The following is a 25,668-nucleotide window of genomic DNA, read 5'->3' as shown; positions in this document are numbered from 1 at the left end:
CATGGCCAGAAATCGTTGCAGATCCTGGCCTGACAGTTTGACATTGATACTTGAACATTCTAGTGGAGAAAACTCTGTAATAAATTAATTCTAAACCCAGGTTTTTTATCAAAGAACTTGATTTTGCAAAGCTGAGACTTTGTTACTTGGATTAGGAGGTACGACAGCATCCTTTAAACCTCGCTTTTGACACGGCACGACGTCATCGCAAAGTTTAGGGAAAAAAAAAAAGCAAAAAAAAAAAAAAAAGATGTTTAAAAAAGAGCTATGGAATAACAATAAGAAGGCCCTTTCCCTGGGAGACAGGTTACGGGTATAAGGAGGGCAGCAGCGCGCAGGAAACTCGCTCGGTGTCCCCCGTGTGCCCGGGGCCGGGCGAGGAGCGGAGGGAGGGAGCCGGGGGGACGGGGACGCGCCCGCCCGGAGCGAGTTTCCTGCTCGCCGCTGCCTTTAAGGAGGCGCCGGGTTTAAGGTGGAGCGGCAGGAGGGCGGGGCGCGCCCGCCCGGCCCCGCCCGCCGCGTCGCTCTGCGGTCCGCCCCCCTGGCCGGGGCAGCGGGTGCCAGGCGGGGTTGTGATGCGGCCGTTGTTTTTGTAGGGTCGCGGTGCGGAGGTAGCGAGGCGGCCCATGGAGCTGGGGTACGCCTGGCAGGCGGCGTAGCCCTGCCCGCCCCCCCCCGCTCCCTTCCGCCGCTTTGTTAGCGCGAACACAAGCGCGCCTCACCTACACGGTGAAGAGGAAGGCAGCGCTCCCCGCACAATAATGGGCACCCGGGCGCTGCCCCCCGGGCCGCCGCAGAGGTGAGTCGGCGCCGCCGCAGGGCCGCAGGTTCCCCGCGGGGAGGAAGCAAGAGCGAGCGGGTCGGGCTGACAGCGCCGCGGCGCTGCCTTAAGAGCGGGGCGCCACCTTAAGCGGCCGCTGACTTTTCTCGTTACATTGTAGCAGCGGAAAGAATGTCGGCGCGGGCCGCGGGTGACGTCAGGAGGGAGCAGCGCGGCGCGGCCGCCAGGCAGCGGCAGCGGCGGCCCCGCCACGGCGAGGGAGGAGGCGGAGGAGGCGGGAGCGGCGCCGGCCCCGCCGCCACCGCAGCGGCAATGGCGGCCGTCGGGGAGCGCAGGTCCCTGCCCAGCCCCGAGGCGATGTTGGGGCAGCCCTGGAGCCACTGGGTCGATGCTGCTAAACTTCACGGGAACGACGGTGAGTGGCCGCCGAGCGCCGCCAGCACCCCCTCCCCCCGCGGCTCGCCGGCGCTCCCCGCGGGTGCCCCGGGACGCGCGGCGGGGAGCCGGGCCCGCCGGGAGGTTGGGTCCGTTCCCAGCCCCGGCATTCGCGGCCGCGTTCGTTGTGCGGTGCGCGCCCCCCGGGCCGGCTCGGGAGCGGGCAGCGCCTGCCCCAGTTCCTGTAATCCGGGACACGGTCACACGGTCCCCGGAGCCCGGCACCTCCTGCCCTGGATTCGGCCGGGCGTGGGGCGGGGAGCTCCCGCCGCAGGTGAGGCATCCCCGCCGCTGACAGCGGCTGCCCCGCGCCGGGGCCCAGCAGCCCCCGGTGCCTCTGCTCCGTGTTTACTGTCGTGCGCCCACGGGCGAGCGGCTGCAGGTCACCGGCGGGGGGTCAGTCCTGCCCTCTGGCTTTCCCACGGATTGAGATCTTGTGGCTTTTTGGTTTTAGGAACAGCATTAGAAGAAAGTTTCAAGGAATACGGAAGAAACCGAGAAGCAATGCGACTTTGCCGAGAAGGTGAGTGCGATTCATTCTTGAAGAAAAGTGCAGGGAGAAGTTTTCTTCCTCATAACTACTTTAGCAGAGGGTCAGGCATGGGAAGGAGAAAGGATCAGAGTCTCCTATCGGTTTGGATTTAGGACTGGTGGCCTGTCAGTGACTGATGTTATTAGCATTATTATTAAATTACTATGTATTTTGAAAACTACAGCTTAGGGCATAGACTGTCTTTACTGTGTTTCTGTATGGTTTGTTTTTGTTTTTTTTCTTTAGACTATAAATAGTCCTAAGGAAGTTCTGTGACCAACACTGATAAAATCTTCTCTTGCGTTACAATTTTTTTTGTTCTTGGTATAATCCATGTCAGTATTTCAATACCAATCCTTTCCTCTGTCATGTCAATGCGTTATGTTTATTGCTTGGTACTCTGCTAAATGAGAGTGACCTTTCACCTGTGATTAGCAAAAGCTCATTACGGCCTAGTTTCTTGCAAGAGTAACAATGCTACTTGGAGCTGTAAGCAGATGATGAATGAAAGTTATAGATTATTATTTACTTTCAAACAGGCACTGGAAAAAAGGAAGAGATGAGCCTGATTTATTATGTTAATTTTTATTTATTGTTTTTCTAGTTTAATGATTGTTTTAGAACAGAGAAAGTTTTATAATCTTAATATTATTGGTTCTTGTTTCCCTCTGACTGCCTGAGATGTGCCAAAGAACAGGCCCAGCTGTTTTAAATACTGGAGCAGTTAGACCCAAGTCATTTATTTGATGCTGTTAGAAATGGAAGACTGAGTTTGTAGACATGGTTTACAATCATGGGAAGCAGAACTTGCCAGCGACCTTAGGAGATGATCTGATTCAGCACTTACCGACTTGTGAGCTGCAAGCAGCAAATGAAACCTAAGGCAAGGTGGCTAGCAGGATTGGGAGGCAGTGATCCATATTGAGTCTGAATCAAAATGGCTATTTTTTGTAGAATTCCTAATGTTGCTAAAATTTGGAAAATACAGTTTCTAGGATCAGAGTTGGTGGTCTGTGGCATGGAAGAAAGATGCAGTAGGCAGCTGTGCTGCAGTGTTCAGATTCATTTGTGTTGTTTTGCCGTCTTAAGTGTATCTGTGTGTTCTTAGGCACTTGAAAAATCACTTTATTACTTCATTGGCAAGTTCCAATCTAATCATTGTGCTGGACATGCAATTCATTTTTTCTGAATAGGCAAATCAATTAAATGCTAAAAAGCATTTACAACGATAAACATACACATTATCCTAGTAAAGATTTTACCAATGAGGATTTTCAAGCATTTGCTCTTATTTCTGCCTCTTAAAATGCAAGCATCTAAGGTTTCCAGATTCTGAAGATTAGCTGGTGGGGTAAAGAATAATCTATCCTATTTTTTTCCCACTGGAGAGAAATCATGGAACTGTTTTTGCACAGGCTGATCACTGAGACACAGCTTTTGTGCACAGACTCCAACTATGTGAATGATTTGTAGGGTTATGAGTTGAAGGAAGTTCATAAAATACTTTGAGAATTAAAAGTGGAACTTAGTAGCCCTGTCAGACTTCCAGAAGTCTATTTATTTTGGTTGCTTTATGACCTATGAATGAGACACTGACTTGGCATATACCTGTAGTTGGTCTGTAGGGAGTTTGGCCTGCTGCAAAATAGAGCTAAAGTAGTATTAATTATGTTTAGATTAACTTAACTTAGGCTACTAGGGGAGTAGCAAACATGCCAGCATACGATTGTGTTATCAAATAAAACTTTGAAAATCCTGTAAATTATTCCCTTTCCCAGGAAGAATTTTACATTCAATACTGAGGAACAAACATTTATTAAGTAATTGGACTTTCTAAACCTTGGTCCTTAGTAGTGAACCAAAAGTTTAAATTTTGTTAAATCCACTTTAACCTCAAGGCTTTTATCGTGGTACTCCACAGTGTTTTAAATACAAGTAACAGCAGAACTCCTTGTGTAAGAAAGTTATTTCTCTACAGATTGGGAGTTGACTCTGAGGCCCAACTTCACAAAAGGATTTCAAGGTTATTTAGGCTAATTTAACCTTGCATTGCAACTCTTCCAGTTTGCATAAAAGAATTAAATATTCATGGCCTGGAGAGGGAGCAAATGAAGGAACATGACTTTACAGCCTATGTATTAGAATTAGGTTCAAAACCAAGAACCATTTTCTTTATTTAACCATTGTCAGGCTCCCACTGGCCTGTGTCCCCACTGGGGTATGGGTGGTAGTTGTTTCTTTTCCCATGTGCTGTTTCTCTGCTTCTCCTGGTGGGAATGGCCTCATCCTCGGCTTGCCTGGTGGCAAGAGGTGGATTTCAGCCTCCCAGGCAGTTGAGTCTGAGTCTCCTGAATGAAGAGTTGAGTGTTCCTCTTTTTGTAACACTGTATTAGAAAAGGGGCTTAACATTGCCAGCTTCTCCTTTTGTTAAACTTTAAAGGCAAAGAATGATGCATGCTATTTCTTTTAAAGGAATAAAGGAGGTTGTAACTGTAATTCTGGGGCAATATTTGCAAGCCGTGGAGAGAGGCAGGATTTCAGACACACCTTTGTCAGTGGCACTTTCTATTTGCTCATCAGGCAGCTCCTCTCTCAGCATTGTAGTTGCTGTGAAGGCTAATGAGTCCCTAATACCTGTCAATGATGCTAGTTCCATGCAGGGATCAGGAAGCATGTCTCAAACATGTTTTTTTCTTTATCTAACCCTCCTTGTCATAACCAAGCTCATATTGAAGTAAGAATTTGAATTTGAGCTTCCCAAACTCCCAGTGTTTGTCTCATACTTCCCTGCTCCTTTTTCACTGCTCTTATATGCTTTCTGTTCTGGTAATACATAATATTAAGTCATTCCTGCTGGGATCCTCACTGACCTTCATCAAAGTGAGAAACTCACTGGATACTTTTCTATATGTTGCTTCTTGAGACAGTAACAGTCCACACTGAGCTTTGATGTAGAAATCAGAGCTGCAAGAATAAGATACGGGCCCAATGGACTTGACTTGCTCTTGGTATGGAAAATCCCCAGGAGATGGAAGTGAGAGAGGGATACCCAATGGGATGGGAAAATTTTACTTTAAAATAAGCCTTAAACTTTACTTTGACTTTGTACACTGAAACCTTCTTCTGCTGAGCAATCCTATCAAGGTAAGAATTAGTTAGAAGCAGTTGTGCTTATTAGTTATTTTCATGTGTAATTGATGTGACAGAATCTTTTGGCTCATGCAGTCACTTAATTATTTACTGCTTTGTGAACCAGCTAAAGGTGTGAATCCCCTGCCACTCACTTGTGCTGTGATGAAGCAAGGATAGCATGTCACATTATAATATGTAGATGAATTCCTAAACAGCACGGCAGAAAATCTCATCCTCTTCATACATTTTTTTCCTATATTTTAAAATGAAACCTTGCTGAAGTGCATATTCCAAACTTGTGTGATAGTAGGAGCGAGTGTCATCAGATGCAGCCAAAATGTTTTCAGACAGTCAGTTCATCTTGGAGGTGCAGTAGATCTTAAAAGGAGGTTGATGTGTCAGTAGTACCTGACACTGTTTGATTTGGAAAAAAATTATTCTTTATATCAAACCTCATAATCAGTGCTTGAAACAATTTTTCAGGAGATCCTTGCTAACTTGAGCTGGATTTAATTTTCTTTCAAGAATTTTTCTAGCCCATTGTTGCAAAGAGGATCTCTAAATAGAACTGTGTGTGTGAGTGTAGAGTTCATGCGTGGTAACTTTGACAGGCTTCAGCAGAGGCAACTGTTGCTTCTTGCAAAATTTAACAACAGGTTGGCTCATTTTGCTCTGTGAAAGAGTAGAGAAGCTATGGATAACAGCTGGAAACACTGAGGAGCAAAGTTGTTTATTGGGGCTGGGTGCCTAACCCTCTCCCACCACCCAAGGAACTCTTGACTCTCCCCACAGTAAAATTTCAATTGCTAAAGGTTGTCATGTATGTTCCTTTAAATAAAACAAAAACATGGGGAAGAAAATCCAAAATAAGAAACCAAAACTGAGCCATCCCCACCCCAGATCTGTGCTGGAGAGTCAGAGAGAGTCAACCCATGTACATCATCATTACGTGTACCATTAGTTATTAATTTGTGCAACCCTTTTGAAATGGTTGGGATAAAAGTCTGTTATATTCTTATACTGACTTGTAAAATACTTTTGAAATACTTAAAATTATAAAACTTACAAGAAAGAAAATGATAGCATCTCAGATGGGAAAACAAAAGCATGGAGAGCAGAAAAGAGATTTGGTTAGACAATTTAGGATTGATTCTTTTTAATGGTGTATTCAGTGCATGCTGAAACTATCGTGTCTTTACTGGAGCTTAAACACCTCATTCTTTCAGTTACACATTTTTTAGTCTGTTTGGGTATTTTTGTGTGTTACACCCTTTGACAGGTGAATCCCTTGGTACTGTCTATTTCACTGGTACTGTTGTCATAGCTTAGAATTAACTGGCAGCAAAGCAGAGGAGGAGGACAGAACATCTGTAACTTGGGTCACAAGTCAGAATTGCTGTTGACTGTGGGGTGATGTAGCACAGTATCTTACAGCTTTTAGACTGTACTGTCTTAATAAAGCAAGCCTTGAATTTTCTGTGGGAATGCAGATTGTCAGTTTTTGGTAGGCACCTTCAGGAGACACTGGAAGGCTTAGTGACAGTAGGAATCAGTCAGGAGAGCAGGTGGGAGCAAACTCTGTTCAGCATCGTGTCACCTGGTAACAGCTCAGCTTCTGGGCTTTGACAGTTAATATGTCTTGGGGATTAAAAAAAAAGGCTCTGTGAACCTCTAGGGCATTCAGCAGAAGCTTTGAGGTTTGATTATATTAATTGCTATTAATGGAAGTTACCAGAGCTGTGACAGTACTAAGAGCCATGTGATGGACCCTTGTTCTTCTTGAGCTCTTTCTAGGCAGGGTTGAACAGTGAAATCCAGGCCTGGGAGGCTCACTAGAAGCATCTTTATCACATAAACTCAAGCTCTAGGATTTTCCCAGCAGCAGGTTCCATAAATAATTAAAGCACTGGTGAAACTTCTGTTCCAATATTAAGTTGTAAATAAGAGACAGCATCTTATTTCAAATATAAATTTGTTTTTATTCAGCCTTGGGAGGTGCTTAGTTGAGTTGATTTTTTTGTTATGTCAAATCATATCACATATCATACCTACAAATACACTTGTGAGAATTTTTAATACATTGAAATAAATATTTTAAGGTAGCAGTACAAAGTCCCATTCTTTTTTGACATTCTGCATAGCTCTTCACAGCTTATAATTAGATAAATCTCTTCTTCATTTCATTGCATTTTAATTGACTATTTGCACAAATTGTTTTAAGGTTTTGTGGACTGGTTATCATAAAACAATTACAGGGAGTCTTTAAAATTGCATTGAACTGTTTAGGAAAATTGTGGAGGTTTTGAGAGATTGCTTGAAAAACATGTAATTTGAAAGGATGTTACTTCTGAAATTCTATGCAGTGTTTAGCCCTAATTTTTTTCTAGTTATTATTTTTCCTTTAAATCTAAGTTCTGTTTACAATATTTAATTATTTCTGGCAAGATGAGTCAGGTGTTATAAATAGAATATTGTGATGTTAGACTGCAAGTTAGAACTGTGTCATCTCTCATGCTTTAAAGATACTTTGCAGGTTTTAGATATTACCATAGCATTAGTGTGGTATTGCAGGGCTATGGGAACCTCAGCCACAAGACTGTCTTGATCTGGTCCATAATATGTGAGGAGGCAGGATATTTCTTTTTTATAAGAATCTTTGGAAATAGTTTTATGTACACATATATAACAGTCAGGAATTCACAGTTATCTAATGCTTCTTAAGTGATATGTATGATTAGCTAGGTTATCCCTGTGCAGAAGAAGTGATGTCTTGATAATACTTGGTTAAGGATTGGGGTTTGTATCCTTTCTGTGCTGTATTTAACAACAAAACTCTGAGAGAAGAACAATGCAATAAATATGTAGAAATGTCACTTTCATACAAGGTGGTAACTTTGTCATCTAATAGAGCAGGAAAGACAAAAAGGCTTAGTGAAGGATACTTTTAAATAAATTGGGTTAAGAGGATGCAGATTACTCTCTCTAAGGTAACTATTTTAAAAGATGTTTCTTCCATTGCAGCAGATCTGTGAAAATGAATGTGTCCAGTTCTTGTAACTTTCCTGCTTATGCCCAGCCTGTGGCTGGAACTGCTGAAGGTTATCTGGGGATAGGTGTGATCTCTTGTCTCTTACAAGACAGAAAAGATTTCATCTTTCACAAACCATTGTAATATTTGACTTGTAATTAACTATTCTAAATAATCTCTAAGATGGTTGAGTTTCTCCTCCTGTGTAATGAATGAAATAATCCACTGCTGTGGATGTTCCCCATATGTGTGGTATTCAGTGTTATTTCCTAGGCATTCTTACAGTGTAGGTGACAGCACAGAGATGAATAGAGCTTTGTACTTATACTTCAGGTTTTTTAGCAGCAAGTGTTAAAATCTGACAAAGAGAATTCAAAGTCTAATGTAGCAGGGTAGCATGATTATAAAAGCAGTTGTCACAGAAGGCAATAAATTTATTGTAATCTGTGTTTCCACTGCTAGAAGGCTTTGCACAGTCAAAAGCTGTCCCTGCTTGTGCAGGCTGTGTGCAGCTGTGAGCCAGGACCAGTGCTGGTGGCTCTCACAGTGATTCTTGTGGCAAGTCAGACACTCATGGTAACCCCAGATACTATAGGGTATGACAGGATGTGACTTCATCAAAGTAAACTGCACACACAGCTGCTGCCACATTGCTTGGAGTCATGATTGCTAGGTTTGGAAATGGCAAATATTCAGGGTTATTGGCTCAGGTAGATTAGAAATACTCAAATGCTCAGTTACTTGTGTGTGCACAAGCCCATCAGCCCCATCAGTGGAATAAGCTGGTTTGTGGTAAGATGTGTTTCAAATGAGAGATTGTTTATTTGCAAACTCATCCCTACCTTAATCTCCACTTCTGATAGCTTTGGCATTGCCCATGGATAAACTTCATTGATAATATAAGGGGAAAGGGGTAATTGGTTATGCCTTGTTTTTCTGCTGGGGGGATTATATTAGGCAGAAAACATGTAGTGTTCTTGATCTGCTCTTCCTTCTGTTGCTAAGCAGGACTTGAATCTTCATCTACTGTAGGGCAACAGAAAATGCAGCTTTCTTAACTGGCACTGAAAAAATATGTACAAAAGAGCTGAAGGGCTAAAATCCTGTAGGGAGCAATTTTTGAGGTTAAGTCCATATTGCTTTGGTTCTGAAATCTAGAGCTCTCATTGTTTTCTTTGCAAGCAAGTTGGTTGGATGCTTTCTCACTGATACAGTTGCCTGGAAGTCCTACAGCAGCTTGCCTTAAAATGAGGTATGGAGGCTTTAATGAGTTAAATTTGAAAATCAGGTACTATAATGAATACACAGTAAACTGGATATTTGCTTTCCATGGACATAAAATTCTGTGTATTTTACCCTTTATAAAAATTTAACTTTCAGTCTATGGTTTTGTTCACTGACTGCATAAATGGTGTAGCAGATGCTGTGAGTAGGAAAATGGGAGTTCTGATGGTTTCTTAAGTGTTACCTGGAGATGTGGGGTCTTGTTGTGATCCACTCAAGTCAGCAGGGTTTTTCTTGTGACTGGAAGGAGAATGTAGGACCAGGCTGTGGGGCTCAGTGGGTGAGAGGGGAGACAGCCATGTTCACTGCAACCTCATGATCAGGCACCAAAGGTACTTCACTATGCAAACATTTAATTGTCAGTCCCTAGATATTATAGCCATGGCTTTGTCAAGGTGTGTATACCCTAAATTACACCCTCTGGCTATTGTTTCAGGTGAAACTACGGAGGAAAATCTGTATCAGTTTACACCTAGGGTGTGGTTCTGCAATCTTTTCATTTTTTCCTCCTAGTAATTCTGGATTAAGCAGCTCCTCTGTCTCTGCTGAGTGAAACACTTGTGAAATAATAGTTGTATTCTAACTGTAAAGTTGTTTCCAAAACAAGGTGATGGCTGCTTAAAGGAGAACCTTAATTTTCCATCACGTGTTTGGTCTGGAAATCTAGAATGACTGTGCTTGATTATGTATCTTTTCAGAGTGAATCTGATCCGATTTTGCATGTCTGCCTACAAGACTGCATAGCATTATAGATCTTGTATCTTGGTTATCTTTGAGCATTAAAGATGTCATCTCAGTGAATAAGTAGAGTGTAAATCAGGACCAGTTGTAAGTGGTGTATTGTGAACTAGCAAGAACTAGTTGTTATTATTATTAGATTTTTTTGTTGTTGTTTTATTTTATTCCTTTTTCATAATTAGTTATGTTAGGAGGCCAGGTAATAGAAATTGGAAGTTTTTCTAACATTCCTGAGGTGGTTCCTAGTAACTTTGTGAACTGGAGAAAATACCATTTGAATTTGTGTTACTCTGCTGAACAAGACTTGCAGCATCATTTATCTTTTATCTCTTACTGGAGGGCAATTGCAAATGATGCCAAAAGGAGAAAGAAGCATCATTTATACAGTATACATAAATGTGTTCCATACCCAATACTCTTTATATCCCTTCAGAACAAATCTATAGTTGTGTGGAATATCCAGAAGCCTCAAATGCTGCAAAGATTTGGGTTAACTGGCAGTATTTTTGATGAATATGTCAGAGGGATAAGAAGTGTTCCCAATAGTCAGACAGTGTGGGTGTTGGATTATTGAGACAGCCATATAAAATAATTTGGAAAGCACTTTTCAAAATAATACATTTTCCAAAGAATTTCTCCACTTTTCCCAAGAAATGTTAAAATCATCTATTTCATTCCTGTTCAATTAGAATGACTCTAGAAATATATTAAAGGAGTTTAACTTGCCTCTGACTAGAAAGCTTTGCTAGGCCTTGGTTTATAAGAATATGATTTTGGCATTTAGGATATTGTCATAGTTTGACACTGGCCCAATGCCAGGCACCCATGACAGTCACTCTCTCACCCTTCCCTGCCACAGCTGGACAGAGGAGAGAAAAACTTAATGAAGGGCTCATGAGTGGAGACAAGGACCAGGAGAAAACACTCCAAGGGCAAAACAGGCTCATCTTAGAGGCACAAAGTCAATTTATTGTTAGCAAAGTCAAAGGAGGATAATGAAAAGTAAAACAAGCCGTTAAAACACCTTTTCTTCCCCCAGCCCCTCCCTCCTTCCCAGGACAGCACAGGGCGACAGGGCCTGGGGGTTTTGGTCAGTTCATCACCCAGGTTTTCTTCCTCTGCTCAGCGAGAGGAGTCCTTCCCTGTGACACTGTGGGGTCCCTCCCACGGGAGACACTTCTGCATGAACTTCTCCAGTGTGGGGCCAATCTCACGAGAGCAGCCCCCCCAAAACTGCTGCAACGTGAGCCCCTCCCAGGGCACACAGCCCTCCCAAAACTGCTGTGGTGTGGGTCACTCTTCCACGGGGTCAGTGCTCCAGGGACAGGCTGCTCCAGCTGGGACCAGGGCCCCTCTCTCCACTGGGTCACAGCCTCCTCCAGGCATCACCTATCCATCCACAGGGGATGCAGAGATTTACCCACTCCAGCAGGGGCACCTTCTCCAGGGGCTGTGGGTGGATCTCTGCATCCCCCTGGATCCCCATGGGCTGTGAGTGAATCTCTGCATCCCTGTGGATCCCCATGGGCTGTGGGTGGATCTCTGCATCCCCCTGGGCTGTGAGTGAATCTCTGCATCCCTGTGGATCCCCATGGGCTGTGGGTGAATCTCTGCATCCCTGTGGATCCCCATGGGCTGTACATGGATCTCTGCATCCCTGTGGATCCCCATGGGCTGTGGGTGAATCTCTGCATCCCTGTGGATCCCCATGGGCTGTACATGGATCTCTGCATCCCCATGGATCCCCATGGGCTGTACATGGATCTCTGCATCCCTGTGGATCCCCATGGGCTGTGGGTGGATCTCTGCATCCCCATGGATCCCCATGGGCTGTGGGTGGATCTCTGCATCCCCATGGATCCCCATGGGCTGTGGGTGAATCTCTGCATCCCCCATGGATCCCCATGGGCTGTGGGTGGATCCCTTCATCCCCATGGATCCCCATGGGCTGTGGCTGGATCTCTGCATCCCCGTGGATCCCCATGGGCTGTGGGTGGATCTCTGCATCCCCATGGATCCCCATGGGCTGTGGGTGGATCTCTGCACCCCCATGGATGTCTGAGCTGTACTTGCTATGGTTTGATTGTGGTTTGTATCTAGGCTGGACAGAGCCCTCTCCTTGTCTGCTATTTCTTCTCTAGAATCTGGTTTAACAACCAGCTGACTGTACCTGGCTGTTTGAGCACCACTATTTCCATGGGGTGTTTGCAGAAGTCCTAAACAATCAGTCCTTGTTTGGGAAGTTTCCTTTTGGTTTTGCCTGACTCCCACCTTGTGCCCTGAAATGTAGGGGCACAGGCCACTGTGTCACTTGCTGGAAGAAAACTTAAGTTTTGTTTCTTGTTTTTATGGCCTGAATTTAATAATCTGAAGTGTTAGCTTGATAGCCTTGGAGATAAGAATACTATTTTTATCCTCAGAGTAGAACACAGGAGTAAAATCTTCAGTGTGCTGTCAAAATGTCTCATCTGAGGCTTTGTTTACAACTGCTTGGGATGCAAAAGGGGTTCTCTGTGCAACAGTGCAATTCTCTGTCTTCCTGCTGATGCCATCCAAAATTCTCATGGACAACCACAACAGTGTGAAGGAAGGCCCCTGTCCCAGGAAAGGGCAAAAATCACAGCCTGGGTAGATGGTGCCCTTCATTGTGAAATAGGAAGACGTGATGGTGAGGTGCAGCATCAGCAGTTTTATTTATAACTTAATCCCTCCAAGACTTTTCCTGCCCCGGTGTGAGAAGCGCTGTGAGCGAGCTGTGGCAGGAAGCGCGGCGTGTTCGTCATCGCGGCGCCTCGGGGCCGTGGCACTCGGGGGGCATTTGGGCTGTCCCTGCTGTTGGGGTGGCCTGGCAGTTCTCTTTCCTGGACTCCTTTGGCATTTGCCCCAAGTGTTCCACGCTGTTGCTGGAAGCAAAAGCTTTTGAGCAATTTCCAAACACAAAGCAGTGCATTGTGGGCCAGCGCTGGGAGGACTGGATCAACAAGTTTGGCCAGCAGCAGCTTTGGCTTCCTGCCTACCCTGGATAGGCACCAGTAGAGATTGCCTGAATCTCCCAGTGAGTTTGAGCTGAGGATCCCAGCCTAGGTCCTGAAAGTCATGTGTGTGCAACTGCTGTGCCTGGCAGAGGATCTGCTTCTGCTGTAAACAGTGGTTTTGTTATCCTGGACGTGTTTGCAATAGTTATCTTTTATCTGCTTTAGGAAGGTGGATGTTCTATTTGTTTTCAGTGTACTGGAGGGTGGTAAACGCTACAAATTTGTTAAAATATCAAAGGATCCTGTTTACCTTTCAGTTTTCTGTTGTCTGTTTAATCTTACTGTTTTCATCCTGAGTTACCTAGGGACATTTAACTGGTGCTCTGGTGCTTTTCTGTGTGTGTTTGAAATACCAACTCCATGTCCTTTGTTGTGCTTAATACTGACCCCATGTCCTCTGTGATTTTCCCTTTGCAAATAGACTTCATCTTATAACACAGGACCACCACTCAAGGCCTGGGGGTTTCCTGGGGGAGCAGGGCACCACTTGCCTATGTCTCATTGCAGAGTTGTGCTCTGAATATGACTAATCTTGTATCTGCATAAGGATGACTTTGTCGTGCTGCTTATATAATCAGGTTTATTAGTTTTATGTCCTTTTTGACATAAGATGTCTAAAATTTAAAGCTAGTGCCTATTCCAGTACTTTTTCTGAAGACTAGAGCATTTTGCTCCCTAACTGGCCAAAGAAAGGGAGAAAAGTTCTTTTTTTCACCTCCCACTGTGTGTTAGGTCCATTCATACATATCCAATAACTTCTTCCCAAGTATGACGAGTGCTGTTATGTGCACAGAGACCAGAGGAGGGAAGTAGTCTTAGAAGTATCTGTCAAAAATGTGAGTTGGACCAAACCAACTAAATCAAAACATTGAGTAGTCTGAGCAAATTCTTTTCTCCTTTCCTTTTTGTTCTGCTGAAGGTGTTACCTTCTGTGTACATCACAAGTGGGCTGGTGTTCTGGTTATGTTAAAGAGGCTCTGACCATGAAAGAGCAGAAAAACTACAAAAACTACTTTTAAACAGTTCAGTCCTTTCAGATCTTCTGCATGTATAATATGATCTAAATGATCTTAATTTTTTAATATATCTTAATTTTAAAATATTAAAAGTTGCAGTCCTTCCCAACTTGTTTCTGTTGAAGAGTGAAATGGGTGATTTCAGTAGTGGAAAGCTAGTGATAGATATGGAAGAATAATACCTGATGCAGATTTGTTCACTCAGTGTTTCAAAGCTTTTTTTTTTTTTTTTTTTTTGCCTCTGTAACACACATATCATGTATTTTATGTGGAGATGGAATTTTAGAAGATTTTGTGAGGATATGCTCCAAAAATAAATCAAGTCTCTCCTAACAGTGAAGAAATAAATCTTGGAATAAGGATAGCAATGGGCTTATTCTAAAGAGGAGGTGACATGCAAAGGCAAAACCTAAATTTCTTCTTTAGAAGAAAATTCACTTCCACAAAGTTTTTTTAGGCTGAATTGTATTTGTGTTATATCACAAATAACCAGCAGTGAAATTACTGACCTTATTCTATGAATGGGTAGCCTGATTTTTCTTCCCTGCTTGCCTATTTAATTCATAAAACTGTGTGTCAGAGGCCAGTTAGCACAGGTTTAAAGCCTAACCCTTCTGAACAGGTGGATCTCCTCTTGGGAGGAAAGCTCTGACAGTAGCTCTGGATGTGCTGGAATATATCAACTGCAAGAAGTAAAGACTCAGCTAGATAATTGAAATAGTCATATTTCTTTGTCTAAAGGTATGTAATAGCCAAGTTCAAAATACTTTGTGTAGCTACATGTGTGTTCAAATACATAACAAACAGGTTACCCCATTTACTGCACTATAACAACAAAAACACTTTTATTTTCCACTTTATCTTTTGATCTTATTAACTATCACAGTGCTATTGGGGGTTTCTTTTTGCTATAGAACATTTATATGCTTGTTGCTGTGCAACTTACATTATTTTTTTTATTGTATCAAATCAAGTCCCAGTAAATCTGCAAAGGAAGTAAAATTTAGTGGGAAAACTGATAGTGCCTGCCAAATTGAGAGGAGTGAGGAAGTGTAAGCTGGTATGTGAAAATCAACAGCATCAGTTTCCTTATGGCTGTATTAGGCATGATTGAAACAGTCTTATTTTTGAGGTGGATGTTCCAGTGCATGGAGAATGGGAGTGGCAGGGGTGGGGTGGTTTTAGGTAGTTGGCTTGCCTAATAGAAGAAAATATTGATATATAATTCAGTTTGACAGGTTCTGTTTATTGTTTTTCTTTTTTTTTTTTATTTTATGTTTTGAATATGCTGATTTGCTCCCTCAGGTATCAGGTGCACGATGTGAAAAGTGGCCAGAGTGTTCTTTGCACAAAGATGTGTTGTCTTTGCACAATTAAGGAATTAGCACCATGCTGCTGTCACACAGGTGTTGGGGCTATGGCCAGCAGGGAAGAGGTGGAAAGATGAGCACTGTGCATGTCCCAGGTAGCAGGGAAAAAGGTGCACTTTTTATTATTGCTAAATTTTGGGGTGTTCTCCTATCACAGAGGATGTAGTCATGACAGTGTGTTCCTCCAGTTCCCATTAGTAAGGAAATGTGTAAATCTCTGCTCTGCTCCATCAGTTACTGAGTTACAGCCAGCACCCAGTCACATGGCTGGATATGTACAGTCACAGCAAAGTGGCAAGAAATGCCACACATATGGCAGGTTTGTTTTCCCTTAAAAGCATGTCTAGGTAGGAGATGGGAGAGGCTGAGAAGCCTGGAACACGTTCACCATTTGCAGTCACGTCGTATCAAAATACTTCTGCTGCGACGAGCAGTTTTATGTAAACTGTGGGTTTAGGTTTAAATAAAACAAACTTCCTTTTTCCTACTCCAGAAGTGCAGCTGCTGCAGAGTACATGGAGTGCTGTGTGTGAAACAGGAGAAAAATACCAAATCTCTTGATGTTAGAACAATTCAAAATTGTAGCTTGCTTCAGGCTGGGTGACTTAAGATACATTTTAGAATATTCTGTGTGATTTATTTCAGTTTAATTGAGGCTGTGTTTGTCTAGTAGCTTTTCCAGAACTTTTCCCCCTCATAGGTTTTCTGTGTAATACTTGAAGTGTTTCTGTGTACACTTTCATATTAGCTTAGTCCAGATTTTAATTTTACTGTGCAAATTATAGGGTTTTTATTCCCTGAATTCAGTTTCATTTTTGTGTCCTAATTGCAAAACTCAGTTCATTTTTGAGGGTTCCTTAAGCTATTTTAGAATTGGTTTGGTTTTTTTTTGTACAGAAAAATATAAATAATAGTTTGTTGGCTTTCCCAAAATACAGCAGTGGCACGATGAGATCATGCCAACTAAGAATAATGCAGGACTTTGAATGAAGATATCTTACATGACAAATTATGTGTTCAACATTTGTGTAATATACAAATTGGCTGGAGGAATTAAAAATATCTTTAGGTCTGAAAACTCATTAAAAAGAATATGGGAATGGTTTTGAAGGAGACTGACTTCATTCAAATTGCTGATGAAAAATTGATGTAACAGGATACAATGTGAGTGGGGAGACTTATCAAGCTTTTCAGCAGATTAAAATATGCTACTTGTGTTTCATTGAGAAAGTTACTCATCAGTCTTTCTACAGAATCTTCTGTAAACTTTACCACTGAAATTATTTATTATTCTGTACAATAAACTTAGAAAACCTCTTTAATAGTTTGAATGAAGAACTTGACATGCATTTTGTGTTAGATTTTGAAAAAAATTGTATGTAGATGAATTCATATACAAAGAATTTAACTAAATACTTAGATGTCTACTTTAATATGCTTTATATATAATTACAGGAACATTGAAATCTTGGGAGTCTAAAATTAGAACTCCCAGCTGTGCACTAGGCTGCAGGTGCACGTGTGCATGACACATTTCTCTTTGGTATCTGCTGCTCAGTTTTTATCCTTGGATATGATGCAGACACTTCCCAGAACTGTTAAATTTTAGAGAGCTAAAATTTAGTGTTTCATTCTGCATCCTGGCAGAGAGAAGGGAGGAAGGGCTCTGGGGGCATCGCTGTGCCCGTAGCCTTGCACGAGGATTGCTGTTTGGATTTGCCACCTGTGTGTGCACAGAGGAGTGTTGCTGCCTGCAGCAAAGCCTTGTGCTGGAAGTGGAGCTCCAGGGGATGGTGCAGGGGATGGGGTTTTGGGAATGCAACATGGCTGAACCTATGGAAAAGAGGTAGGTTATCCTTTTCCCCTGCACCAGGGTAATGTGACTTGAATTTGGGAAGAGAAAAGTAAAATCTACAGAGCTGTAGCTTTGGAAAGACAGACTGTCATGAGTTGTGAAAGGAGACTGAGACAGAGAGGAGAAAGAGAGGAAAATCCTTTTGAAAGGAGACAGAGAGGTCTCTCCTTTTAGAGAACCAAGCATTCTAACTAGCAGAGATTTATGACAGTGTTCAAATCTCATAATGTGCTCCTGTGCCTAGTTAAACCAGATTGTGGGGGTTTTTGGTCTTGAACTGAAAGTCATTTCTCTGAGCCAAAACTTTGAGGTTTGCGTATTCACTGAAATGCTGGGTAATTGCTGTATTTGCTGAAGTGGAAAACACAGTCAAAACAGTTAATCAAATCTTCAGCTGTTCCTTCCTTCAGCTGATCAATCAGCAGCTACTCAGTGAAACAAAGTTCATGCACTTATTCTCAGAACCCAGGGACAGTTCTGCCTTTCAAATGTCCCCTCAAGTAGCTGGACTTCCAAAGCTGGATGTGCAGGAAATGTAAGTTATTTAATGTACACAGCAGAGTTGGCAAGGAATTTTAAAAATGGGTAACCTTGAAGAAAATACTTCAGCAATGCTTCTCTCTGAACCTAAATGAAACAGCTCAGATATGGGAATGTGAATTTGGTCTATTTTATTTTGTATTAAAAGGCTGTTTTGTATCTGAGGCAGCATAAGCATAAACCTTATGGGAGAGATTTTTTCCAAAACAGTGTTTCTGTGTGTAGATATGATCATTTTATGTTTTGTTTGATTATATATATATGCTCTCTGCAGGCACAAATTCATTAGGCCTGCACATATGATTCATAAAATACTTGTGTACTATTAATACTTAAGTGTTCATTACTTGAAATTTTGCAGAAAACCTTCAAGTTGTATGTTTTACTAGAATCTTTCTTTGGTTCAAAATTTGTGTGAAACAGAGAACTCTAATTTCTATATGGGTTTAGTTATTTTGTTCACAATATCTGTTTGGAAATATTCTTCTTTTGTTATCATCTTGCATGGTACACAGTAAAAAAAAAAAATGCAGTAGTTTAATTTTACGTCAGCATTGATAAGTACACAAAAACACATCTGTTCATGAATGATAAGCACTTGAGTGTTTCTCCAAAATAGTTTGGAAGATATTGTTTAGAAAATAATGGTTCCATTGCAGAAAGTGAAGTATCTGTGTATAAAGGGGAAGTTTTGAGGACCTGACTTGGATCACCTAATTTTTTTTAATAGAACATTCATATCAGTTAAAATAAGGGCCTGTATTACTTTAAATAGATGGGAGCTTTATTTAAGATTAAACCAGATTATTTAAGAGACATTGCTGTGCTGTTTGTAGCTGTCTCAGTTTGCAGCCAAGATTCTCTTTCTGCCTCAAGATTGCTTGGTATTGACAATTAGTGTCAGCAATAGATTCAGCAGGACTTACCTGCTGTGCAGATTTCTTGGCAGAAGTTTAGTTTTTTGGGCCAACTGCAGGTCTGGTGGTAACAGAGCTGAGGTTTCTGTCTGAAATTTGCCTGGTTTTGGTACAGTCTATTCCATGTGGTCCTCAGTGCTGCTTGGTCCCCTTCCTTTTCCCTCTTGCCTCTCCCTCAGATCACAAGCTCTTAAAAATAGTAATTTGGGAGGTTTTGTCTGCTTTCAGATGCTAAATGACATACTGACCACAGCCAGAAAGGGTAAAACAATAGAAATATTTTTATTACTTTATAGGATCTGACAGTACCTGAGGCACGTGTTACAAGCAAATGATGGGAGTTATCACAAAATTTCTTTTCCTCGGAGATGTCAGCTACACTGTTACTACAACTGTGGGCTTTTCTCCCCTTTTCTAAAACTTTCTAGATATTAGTGCAGACTTGTGTTGTCTTAAATGAAAGTTCTACTAGAAGTGTGTCTGTAGAGAAAGAGATCTACCAGTTAAGTTAAAACAAGGTGTAGTTGCATCAGACTCCACTAAAAACAAAAAATTAATTCTGTGTTTGGGAGGTTGTAAAGATAATGCAGTCAGTATTATCTGTATAAATGTCAGTATAAATTTAATAGTGTAGAACATGTGATTTTTAATGCATCTAATATTAACTGTAGTGATTAAAATTATTCTGGAAGTATAACCAGGTTGGTGTAGTGCTGAAGGCATGTTACCCTGTTCTGTGGAATCTTTGTAGCCAAAACCTTTTACTGTTTACATCAGGCATCTGCCTACAATGTCCATTATCAAATTACACTTAGTGGTGAGTAGTGTGTACATCTTTGTTATAAATCAGGCTTGGACTTTAAAAACTAATCTTAATAAGCAGATGTTTATGCTGAGAATGGATGGGGAGAGCATTAGCAATGTTCTGGCTTAAAAATATTTCTGCTTTTACATACTCCTTTTGCTTTCTTTGATCAAGTTTTCTATTCTTTTGTCATAACCTAGTTTGTTCTTTGCACTTTCACCTCTTGGTAGTTTTGCTTTCTCTTCCTCTGTTTCAGTTTTCATTCTCCTCCTCTGAATTGCAATAAGCAGACTTCTGGCAAATAGGAAACTGGTGTTCTGGTCTCTGCACACAGGCTCCCTTTATTCTTTTCCTCCAGCAGTTGCTGTCCTGGAGAACATCTTAACCTCACTTTTTTTTGTTAATATTTAATTTCATTTCTAGAAAGGATGTTGTCTTACTAGATACTAGGGTAGAGAGACTGTGCAATGGTCCCAGTCTGAAAAGAGGCAACAAGATTTGTAGGAAATTTGATAAATTTGGGGAGTTAGAAAAATCCAGTTAAAATACATAGCTGTTCATGGTCACTGAAATCTAGTGGCTAAATAAATGCAAGCTGCTGGCCTGTTCTCTAACTGAGGTAGTTTTAGCCTGTTTTATTTGTTCTGTTCTGTGTGATATTAAGTAATAGAATGGAGAGATTGAGAGTATGCAGGCACAGTTAGTTTTAATGAGCATGAGGTTCTTTAGTGTCCTAAAAGAGAATGCTGGAAATACTAAGAAATTATTCAGTCATTTGTGTGTTTCCACAATGTGTTTCAGAGAAGAAGAGATGGCAGATCAGTGTAAGAAAACTTTCCAGATGAGGCATGCTGAGCTCCATTTTACTTGATGCACAATATGCCAAATTATCCATTATTGCATTTTCTTTTTTTGTTAGAAAATGATGCTACATTGACCTTTTCCAAATAGGAAGCATTTTCCTTATTACATGCTCAACAAATGATATAGTTATCTCAGAATTGTGTATGGCATAGGCTTGTTCTGGTCTTGGTAAAGAGTGCAGTAATGTATTATTTGAAGTTATTTTTTAAAAAACTCAGTTACATTTGAAAGGGGAAGTGAATTCTGGAGATCAGTCCAGAGGCTTCCTCTTATGGAGGTAAATGAAGTTTTTTTTTTTCTCTCTGGTGTTAATAGAATTAATGCAAGTAACAGCTCTTATAATACTATCTGTTTGTTGATACAACAAATAAAAATACATGGAAAGTTTGAGGTCTTGATTTAAATTTTTAGTTTGACCTTGAAAAACATTCCCAGATGGAGAGAGTTAAATGAGCCCAGCTTTGAAAGAGGAACGTATGAATCACACTTGCCAGGCTCTTCCTTGGGAGGCACAGGCATTACCTAGTGAAATATTTCAAAAAGTAATCTTCAAACCCAGAGTAACAGTGCATTGAGATGACACTGGTTAAGTACTAGAAACTTCATTAGACTTCTAAATAGAGAATGTGCATGTCGTGAAGTAGATCAAGTATGAAGTATTAGATCTTAGAATACCAACTGCAAGATATATGTGAACTTTAGTAAATGGCTGATGTGGGACAGAAAAATTAGGCATCCATTGCCTACTCCTGGTACATACTTACTATGTCAGTTTTGTCAAACTGTTCTGTATGTTGTTCTCTTAAATTTTCATGGTCTAATTTGTCACTCCCTAACTGTACCACCTATGTGTTTGTCCTGTTGGAGCACAGAATGAGAAGTAAGATTTCCCTGAAAACTGCTCTTGCCCTGCTCAGCTAATGACAGAGAGTCACATTAAAGATGTGGAAGCTTTCCTGTCTAATGAGGCTCCTGGATTGGGAAGTGTGGACTCGGGTCTCTTCCAGTTGCCTTAAATGATCTTGGTTGGGTGACACTCCTTACAGTTTCAAAGCCATTGTTAAATTGCATTGAGGCCTCTAACCTTTGCTACTCCCTCACTGAGATGTTGTTCTGATACCAGTGCTTTAGGAGATCACTGTGGGGTACAAGATCTTTTACTTTGATTTGTGTGATCTGGCTGGAGTCTTGTGCATGACTTCCTTGGAAATCAGGTTGTGATTTTGTGTGTGCAGCAAATCCTTTTCTCTGTGTCAAGTGGTTTTACTCTTGGAATGGTCCTTTGTGAGATTGTGTATTTCTTGGCATTCTGTCCTTGCTTTCTGTAATTTGGAGCTAAGATTTTAAAACTGAAGGTGTTTCACAGTGTAAAGGACCTTTGTAAATTATTCAGATTTCTTGGGATCCTTAAACTGACCTAGGAAAACACTTGTTTACATCCATTTCTGTCAATTTATCTCAGTTGCCATTTAAAATTGCAGTTTTGTATTGCCAGCAAATATCCATAGAAGGTTTCTTAGAGTGATGGTACATGAATGTGGTGTCTCTGACTGGTGTGAGTGCTTTATCTTTGCAATTCTTGTCTCCTGTTAACCATTCCCCCCTACATTCAGTACAAGCTGGTGTAAAGTCTGAGAATTCAGTACAGTCTGAAAGGTACAGCTCTGGGAGCAGGTTTACATTTACATTTACAGTGCATTTACAGCTGCCTCAGGTGTAGTTGTGTGGGCTATTAACAATGTAAATATCAGGCAGTGCCTGCTGTTGCTGTCCCATTCATCCCAGTGTGTTGGTACTTGGTGAAAGTTACCCTGGATGATTTGCTTCAGTGTATAACTTTGATACCTGGGCATACCCAAAGAGAATACTCCTGCATGAAATATTAGCATTGACTATTTAAGCTTATAATTGTTTTCTTCCATGGGTTAATATTACATCACAGAAAGTAGATATTGAAAAATGGAAGTTTATTATTCCTATCTGATTTTTCCCCCCTCAGCATATATTTACTGATTCCACCTGGCTTGCAGTAGTTGGGTGTGCTACAGGTTTTGATGCTTTTTTCAATAAATATCATATAAATAAATAAGCAAGAGTTGCTGCTTAAAGAAGTGCAAACCAGATTATTTGTTTATCTGATGTAACCTCATTTGTGAAAAGGTGCCTGTGACTTAGGTGAAGGTAGCTGTGATCTCTCTCAGCCAAGCTAGATGTCTTCAGTCATTGCACTTGCATCCATTGCAAAATCCAGTTTGGGCTGTTAGTGCAGGTGTCATGCTTAATTCTGACGTAGTGCTAGTAAGATGTGGGATAGACCTTATGTCTATTAAATAAAAGTATTTAATATTTTTATTATGGAAATACATACCAATTCTGGAAGTAGTTCTGGTGTGGATATGTTCTCTGTGAGGAAAAAAAGTGAACAGGGCTGATGTCTCTTTCTGTAAGCAGTTGCCTTGAATTATGGACACTCAATGTGTAACACACTCAATTTATTTCATAATTGCTGTTCTATTAATGAACAAAGCAGTAGATGTTGCTAAATGTATACATAGGCAAATTAGCAGCTATAAAACAAAACTCTGGGGTCAGTTTTAGCACAAGAGTAATTAATTTTCACTTATTTTCTAAGTTTCTGTTAAGATAAATGTATTACTTGAGGATTTTTATTAGAAAATAAGTTTGCTTATGTCAGTTTTTAACCTTTAAATAGTGTTACAGATCCTCCACATATTAGGTTTGTAGTTTCCATTTTGTCTTTTAATGACTGAATACATTTATATAACTAAAAATGTTAATATACCTTTAAGTTGTGTAGTGAATGCTGGATTTATTGCTGCAGTAGTCTCTGAATGCAGTTATAACTGTTATATATATTCTTAAACTGTATTCTTAAAAACAAAATTGTAGAAACTAATTTTATTTGTAAAAGTCTCCAAGTATGTGTGTTATCTCCACAATCCACACATGCTCTGACATGCTGTTATCTCTGGTTCTCTCTCCTGTGTAGCTGTTCCATGGATCTCTGGCAGCAGATGGCTGGACTATAATGCACTGTTAAACAAATAAAACCATTAGGCATGTAATTCTGCCCAGTGAATGACTGTGTGTTTAAAAAAATTAAATAGCAAATGAAGTTCACTTTTGAATTCATTTAATGACATTGGAATAAAATCCAAAGCCCTTTTCAGAATACATAACATCCCCTCTTATGTTATGTTTGTCTCAATTGAAGTCAGTCTTTTTTTATTACATTCTTGCATCTGGTATAAAATAATCAGTCCTAAATCAGTTTTCTAATAGATGTTTTCTACAAGTAATCACTCATTTTACATTTATCTTTGTAGTAAGATTTTGCTTTTGTAATACTCCAGCACAAAATTATCTATTGCATTATATGCTCTTTTTTTCCTCATTTTCAAATTTGATACAAATGTCTCTAAAATTTTGATTCAACACTAGTGTCATGGCTCTGTAATTAAACTGTTTTTCTATAATTGTCAGCAGCTGAGAGATGCCATTTTGTCTTTTTGTTTTTAGATATGCCAATATTTGGTCTTTGCCCGGCTCATGATGATTTCTATTTGGTGATGTGTAACCACTGTAATCAGGTCGTAAAACCACAGGCATTTCAATCACATTATGGTAAGTGCTTAACTATTTTTAATAATTAAGGGTGAGGTTAAATCAGGATTAAGCCTGGCAATTTTTTTTTTAAATTGATGGTAAATAGATCATTAAATTATAAAAAATATCAAAGAACATAACCTGTATTTAATCATTTTATATACATTGTAATGCAATTACATAAAGATCTTGTTCTTTTTAGTTTTTTTAATGCTTTCTTGAAATGCTGCATAGCTACAGTTCAGTTTCAAAATTACATATCTAGTGTATTTCACAGCCAATATGTGTAGTGTGTTTGTGTCTCTGTGTGTCATTTCTATTTGTGTATTTATACAGATTATTTTTACATGGGTTCTGGTACAGTGTGAACTGTGAACTTGAACTGAAAGCTAAACTTACAGTGACATTTGTAAAATGTAGTAAGCTTCCAATAGCCAGTAAGTTTATTTATTTATTTTTAGAATTATCAATTTGTATTTGTTTTACTGGTCCAGTGGTTTTGTGTATAAACTATGTAAGGAAGCTCTTGTTTTGTTGGTTGGCCAGTGTTTAGAGAGGAGTGAGAAAATGTGAAGTGCTATGCCAGTTCAAGTGCTTGGTTACTTCCTCCAAGCCTGACTGAGGGTGGTTCTGCTTTTCCATGCTTCTCTCAAGATTAGAAATTAACCACAAGCAATTTAATGCCAATATTTGGATAGGAGGTTTCTTGGAATTCAGCTTTTTGTTTCTTAAGAAATTCATGAGGTGTTTTCTGACCAGCTCCTCATAAACGTGGTAGACAAAGCATCTTCTGAGCTAGTCCTTCCTCCCTGTTTGTACATGTATTTGTGCACTGTCTCTTTTCTCTAGGCCAGTGCACCTACTGGTTGGCTTGGTGTTTATAAGGATATGAGCTGGGTATGGGCAGGGAACCTCTTCTGGTGTTGAGAAAAAGGGATAACTTTTCATGCATCTTAAATAGTCCAGTGCTATGGCAAGAAAAGATACTCACTTCTGCTTCCTTGAGACTGGAAAAGGGCCTTTCTGGGCTGTGCAGAGGGTCATCTTCTCCTTTCTCTCTTTCACTTGGCTTTGTGTTATATTGCCTTATGGATTATAGCCCTACCCTTGCTGCTAGATCCTGCAGTTGTGTCACAGCATGACTCAGAGAAGAACCTGAATAGGTTTTGTGTCATAATTCTTAATAGTTTGCTTGTTATTCTGTGGATGGCTGTACTAATCATTTTTTTAAACACACAGTTTTGTGGGTTTAAGTCTCCAGAGCTGTTGGGAACCAGAAGAAGAAAAGGCCATCTTGCTTTTCTTGCTCTGGTTGCTGTAAGCCTTTTTGCTAGCCAAGAGCAAATCTACCCCTTGCCAGTAAGATTCCTCACGTGTCACTGAATATCAACGTAAGATGTCCAATAACTCCTTCTAAAATATCATATTAAACTAATTCTGACAGCTAAAAATAAATTTATGGGGGAGGACTGTATGATACAGAGTTCTGAGTGATGGCATACTGAATATTCCATCTTGAGGTCAGTAATATTGTAATGATGGAGAGGTGTGTCTAGCTGCAGACACTTAAGGCTGTCTATATGAAATGGGCAGGTGATCTCCAAACAGTGTGTGACAAACAGGTGTCTGGTAGGAAGCAGGATGTGTTTGTCTTTATGGACAGGTGGCAGAAGCAGTCAGGAGCTGAATAGGTGCAGCACTATGTCTTG

General features: G+C 40.7%; 1 protein-coding gene across 3 annotated transcripts in view; it reads left to right on the top strand.

Annotated features, from left to right (window-relative positions):
- The window catches only part of ATXN7 (ataxin 7), an 86,485-nt gene that overhangs the window by 25,991 nt on the left and 34,826 nt on the right, over nucleotides 1-25,668 (top strand). For 2 of the 3 annotated variants that reach the window (XM_056501147.1, XM_056501146.1), the window contains exons 3-5: nucleotides 942-1,196; nucleotides 1,671-1,739; nucleotides 23,873-23,977. In XM_056501147.1, coding sequence (XP_056357122.1) covers nucleotides 953-1,196; nucleotides 1,671-1,739; nucleotides 23,873-23,977 — 418 coding nt within the window. In that variant the 5' untranslated portion in view covers nucleotides 942-952. Of the gene's footprint in view, nucleotides 1-467; nucleotides 800-941; nucleotides 1,197-1,670; nucleotides 1,740-23,872; nucleotides 23,978-25,668 lie in introns of those variants that run through there. The other variant, XM_056501145.1, reaches the window with a different exon arrangement.

The sequence above is a fragment of the Oenanthe melanoleuca genome, chromosome 12 (assembly GCF_029582105.1).
Source record: "Oenanthe melanoleuca isolate GR-GAL-2019-014 chromosome 12, OMel1.0, whole genome shotgun sequence".
Taxonomy (NCBI): domain Eukaryota; kingdom Metazoa; phylum Chordata; class Aves; order Passeriformes; family Muscicapidae; genus Oenanthe; species Oenanthe melanoleuca.
Note: the sequence above shows the minus strand (reverse complement) of the source record. Positions and strands in the feature narration are given on the sequence as shown.